The 4580-nt window shown below is 38.4% G+C and overlaps 1 protein-coding gene across 1 annotated transcript in view; it reads left to right on the top strand.

Moving 5' to 3' along the window:
• Positions 1-460: 460 nt before the first annotated feature.
• LOC149133420 (uncharacterized) overlaps positions 461-4580 on the top strand; it is an 18719-nt gene continuing 14599 nt past the window's right edge. The window contains exon 1 of the mRNA XM_089360492.1: positions 461-860. Within this exon, the coding sequence (XP_089216618.1) occupies positions 666-860 (195 nt within the window). The 5' untranslated portion in view covers positions 461-665. The remainder of the gene's footprint in view (positions 861-4580) is intronic.

The raw sequence follows: 4580 nt of genomic DNA, 5'->3' as shown, positions 1-4580 counted from the left end.
TATATATATATATATATATATATATATATATATATATATATATATATATATATATATATATATATATATATATATGTATATATATATATATATATATATATATATATATGTTGTTCACATCAAAAATCTTGCAAAACAAACAAATGTATAAGTATATATATATACGTATATGTATATATATGTGTGTGTGTGCATGTGTGTGTGTTTTGTGTGTGTGTGTGTGTAAATATATATACATATGTGTGTATGAGTGTGTATGTTTGCATGCATGTATATACCTAACTAGGCAGATAGATACAGAGAGAGTGAGAGAGAGAAGTGTTTGTGCCCGCGTGCTTACGTGTGCGTGTATTATATATGTGTGCTTGTGTATATGTCTTTATGTATATTTGTATGCAAGCACTTATATATGTAAAGATGCACATGCACACACTTCCACGTAAGCAAATTTAAAACATTGATACGTCATAGTCAAGTGTAAATACAACCTTAGACGCTTGCTTACTTATAAAAGGACGCGTATAAGACACGCATTCGTTTGAAACAAGGAGAGAAAGATAACGTCAAATACAAGTTTAGTGTTGACAATTTTGAAGATAAATCAATATTAAAGCAAATTCGGAAATATCTGCATCTAAACTGCAAATTATCCATTGACAGAAATAATGTACTTCTGGAATATTTTCCGAGGGAAAATCCTATTGCTTTCTTACATGGTCTTTCACAGTCTGGCATACAATGCAAATGATAAATTATGCGACAGAACTCAGCTGATTCTTCTTCCTAAGGAAATATACAAAAAATGTAATGTCATCCTTTCTAAAAAAGATGTACAGAAAGCGCCTACAGTGAAAGTTCCGGTAGGTTATCCATGAATAATTCTAAACTTTTGTCTGATTTAGGCTATGAATTTGTGAAAAGACGATGAGTTGATACCATCGACTCCTCGGTTGATTGCTTCTTTATTTTATTGATCTGGAAAGGCTGAAACGCAAGGTTGACCATGTGTGGGGATTTGAACTTACAATGCAAATAGTTGGAAAGCATATTTCTCGACGCGTTAACAATTCTGCTAGTTCGACGCCCAAATATTTTCTAAATTAAGTACAACGCCAGCAATATTAAGATGAGGTTATAAGCAGGTGCCACAAATTCCACTACTTGACTGGTGCTTTCATTCATTTCTATACCCAAGGGGACGAAAAGCAGATTTAACCCTAGCGGGGTCTCTACTCAAAATCTGAAGAGCCGGAAAATTTTGCACGAAACATTTTTTTACCAACGCTCTAAAAATTCTGTCAATCTGTTATAATTTCTGTCATTAGTGACAAGGGCCCAAAATGTTGGTGACAGTGAAAATACGACTGTCAAAAACAGTAGCCGATTTATTTCGGGTAAAAAGAGGAGAAATCTACAAAAATGACAAGTGCAAAATGTCAACACGAAGAGGTGGCGAGTAGGAAGTAGTACCTCTTGATTATCTCGGAGTATCTTCCTCGAAACCTTGGGTGACACTGACGTATGAAAAGTTAAGTGCACTCTCCTAGTTTGTTGTCTTTTGTTTCGAGTCACCGAGTCAAAATAGGTTAATTTAGCCTCATCAGACTCGTTTATTCATATTTTATAAACACAATGGAGGACAATGATTTCCTTCTTCCTTCAACTGTGTACATTAAGAATTTGCTGTGGGCATTGTTCGAGAACATTCTTAAACAAATCCTTTTAACCGAGTCCAACACAACTTTCTTTACCATAGCCACTGAGTAGACTTAGGTTAGTCGCCTTTTCTTGTTAATAGAGAGCAGTGGGCCGATCTTACCTATAGACTGAGATGACGGCCGAATCTCTTTTACATGTGATGGCATACATTCGATAGAAACTCACAAATCAGAAAAACACGAATACAGAATGAATAGGTACTTGATGTTTCTATGACACGCCCCACTATTCAGACTTCAGTATCGTTAGAGGTTTTCCGGAGCAGACGGTGTTTCTTAAGCCCTGTAGTACCGAATGAGACCAAGGTTCGTTTGGCCGCTTTGAGCAGCAGAATAAAAATCGAAAGTGTATACGCTACAATCCGGTCTCATATTTCCTGAAATATTTCCTTGTGGTCAGGTGGTTCTACATAACCGGACGATGCAGACATTAACTAATTCCGCAAGTATAGCGTTTTCACTTCCTGCTCTGGGTCACCGGATGTATTTCTTCACACTCTTTTACACTGAACCAGCTTGAGGTGCAGCCAACACCTGGAATTCAGTTGTCATCTTCGTACGATTTTGTTGAGAAAGGGACTTAAGTTCTACGTCAGTCATAGAACTAAGCTCTACTTTGTAGGTGTTACGCTGGTCACTAACTTTGATTATTTGTCGTCTTTTATAAAGCGACATCATTGCAAAATACTGGGACATTTCATGTGGTTATGCCCACTGCTCGAGCTTGCTTCTTTCTGTAAATGAAAAGCCACTGTCCCACGCTGTCTTCCTCTCGTCCAGGATCGCACGGCTGATCACACATCTTAAAAACGTTTGTTGAGTTCAACTGGAGTGGGATACTGCAACATCTCAGCTTACGGTTAGTGCCTCTGAAGAAAATCTCTCTTTCTTAGGAAGTGTCCTGACGACAGAGCTAATGTGTCACCCTTGTACACATGTCACGAGAGAGCCCGATAAGTTAATTTTCTGTCAAAGAGAGTCAGACATCCCGGGTCATTTGATTACGTTAATTGAATTTACTTACCTAAAGCTCAAATGACGATAACAATTTGTTCCTCAAATCTTCATGCTGCGTTGAAAAGAGAGATTTGACTCCAAAAATTAAGATACAAACAGTGCCCGGAAAATTAACTTATCAAATTTCCTGAGTCAGAGAGGTCGAGGCGGACCATTATTCTTCTTCTTGGATTCCGGGTATTATCCTATAATTGTCATACATTTATCAAATAATATGTTTAGGTGATGTAAATAGATGAACGAGTAACCAGTCAAGATATTCTTTTCTACTCTGGGCACAAGGCCCCAAATTTAGGAGGTAGGGGCCAGTCGATTAGTTCGACCTCAGTACGCAACTGGTACTTCATATATCCACACCGAAAGGATGAAAGGCAATGTCGACCGCGACGGAATTTGAACTCAGAACGTAAAGACAGACGAAATAGCGCTAGGCATTTCGCCCAGCGTGCTAACGTTTCTGCCAGCTTGGCCGTGTTAACTAGTCAAGATATTGTTAGTCACCACCATCACCATTTCATGTCTTCGGCAAAGATATTTAGTTTTTCTGAAATGATTCAATTCATGTAGCAACGAAAAGGTATTTGAGGATAAAAACTAATTTCCTCTTTAACAGTGGTAACACTGTAACATTGGCGAACGCTTTCATCGTTCACAATGATAAATTCAGTTCTTTCAGTGGGTGCAACTTCAACAAGGGCGGGTGCGAAAGAGTGACTTACTCTGATATTGCACGGCGACCGGCGTTTCACTGGTGTCCCTAAAAAATATTATGGGTTATAAGACCAGAACATAATCGTAACAAGAACAGATAAGTATATTAAGTGACGGGTACATTTCCATGCTGGCATGGGTCATTTATTTCCCCACCTCTCTCTCTACCTTTTCTTCATGGTTGATACCTACAGGGGTCACCATCATGGTCCTACAGGGGTCATCGATCATAGACTTCTTTACCAAAGTCTGAAGGTTCATAATTTTTTATGGGAAAGATATAGTAATGCATTGTCGTTGACTATTGCTAGTTCATTTATAGTTTACTGTTTGTCTCCTGCTCTCCCGAGTTTACTTTTAAGGTGCAAAGCCTATCTAACCATTGATCAGGTAGGCCGGTTCCTTGCATTTTTGCTGACTGGTGGGCCTGTGTGACATTATATGAGGACGGGCTTTTGGATACTGTATAAATTGGCCGCAAGAATAGAATAACTTTGGCTACCTAACCTATAACCGGGGCTTTGTCCGGTATTACCATCTCAGGCTTGAAGGAAAGTGAGAGAAGAGATGATTTGGTACTCCCCAAAGGTCCTGAATTCTCGAAATGGAGTCTCCTCACTGGATGCAGTTTAATGCCTTACTCAAAACTTTGTTTATCTATATTATTTATTTTCTGTTTCAATCTGAGCAATCACCTTGTTTTAAAATTAATCACTGAGAACACAATAAGAACGATTCACTCTTATTACATCTATCTGAAATATACTATTTTATTGGGTTGTCCGGAAATTCGCGCCGATTTTCCAAAAGGTTCTTCTCACACCACTCATGTGGTACCCAAACATCGTAGCGATTTGTGTACCCAAGCTTAACTAGGTACTCATGAACGACGGATTTTGATAGGTTGAGGTTTTCTGCCAATTCTCGGGTTGTGCAATGTGGGTTAATCGCAATTAATGACTTTATTTGGTCATCATCTTTAGTGGATGGTCTGCCTGATCGCTCTTCATAAATAAGGCTACAATCTCCAGCTCGGAACCTTGCGAACCACTTCCGTATATTTCTTTCGGATAAAGAAACATCACCGTAAACTGAGCATATTTCTTTGGTTGCTTGTGAGGCATTTTTTTCCTT

The sequence above is a fragment of the Octopus bimaculoides genome, chromosome 11 (assembly GCF_046866305.1).
Source record: "Octopus bimaculoides isolate indiv1 chromosome 11, ASM4686630v1, whole genome shotgun sequence".
In the NCBI taxonomy this organism is placed as follows: domain Eukaryota; kingdom Metazoa; phylum Mollusca; class Cephalopoda; order Octopoda; family Octopodidae; genus Octopus; species Octopus bimaculoides.
This window is presented reverse-complemented; position numbering and strand designations above follow the sequence as displayed.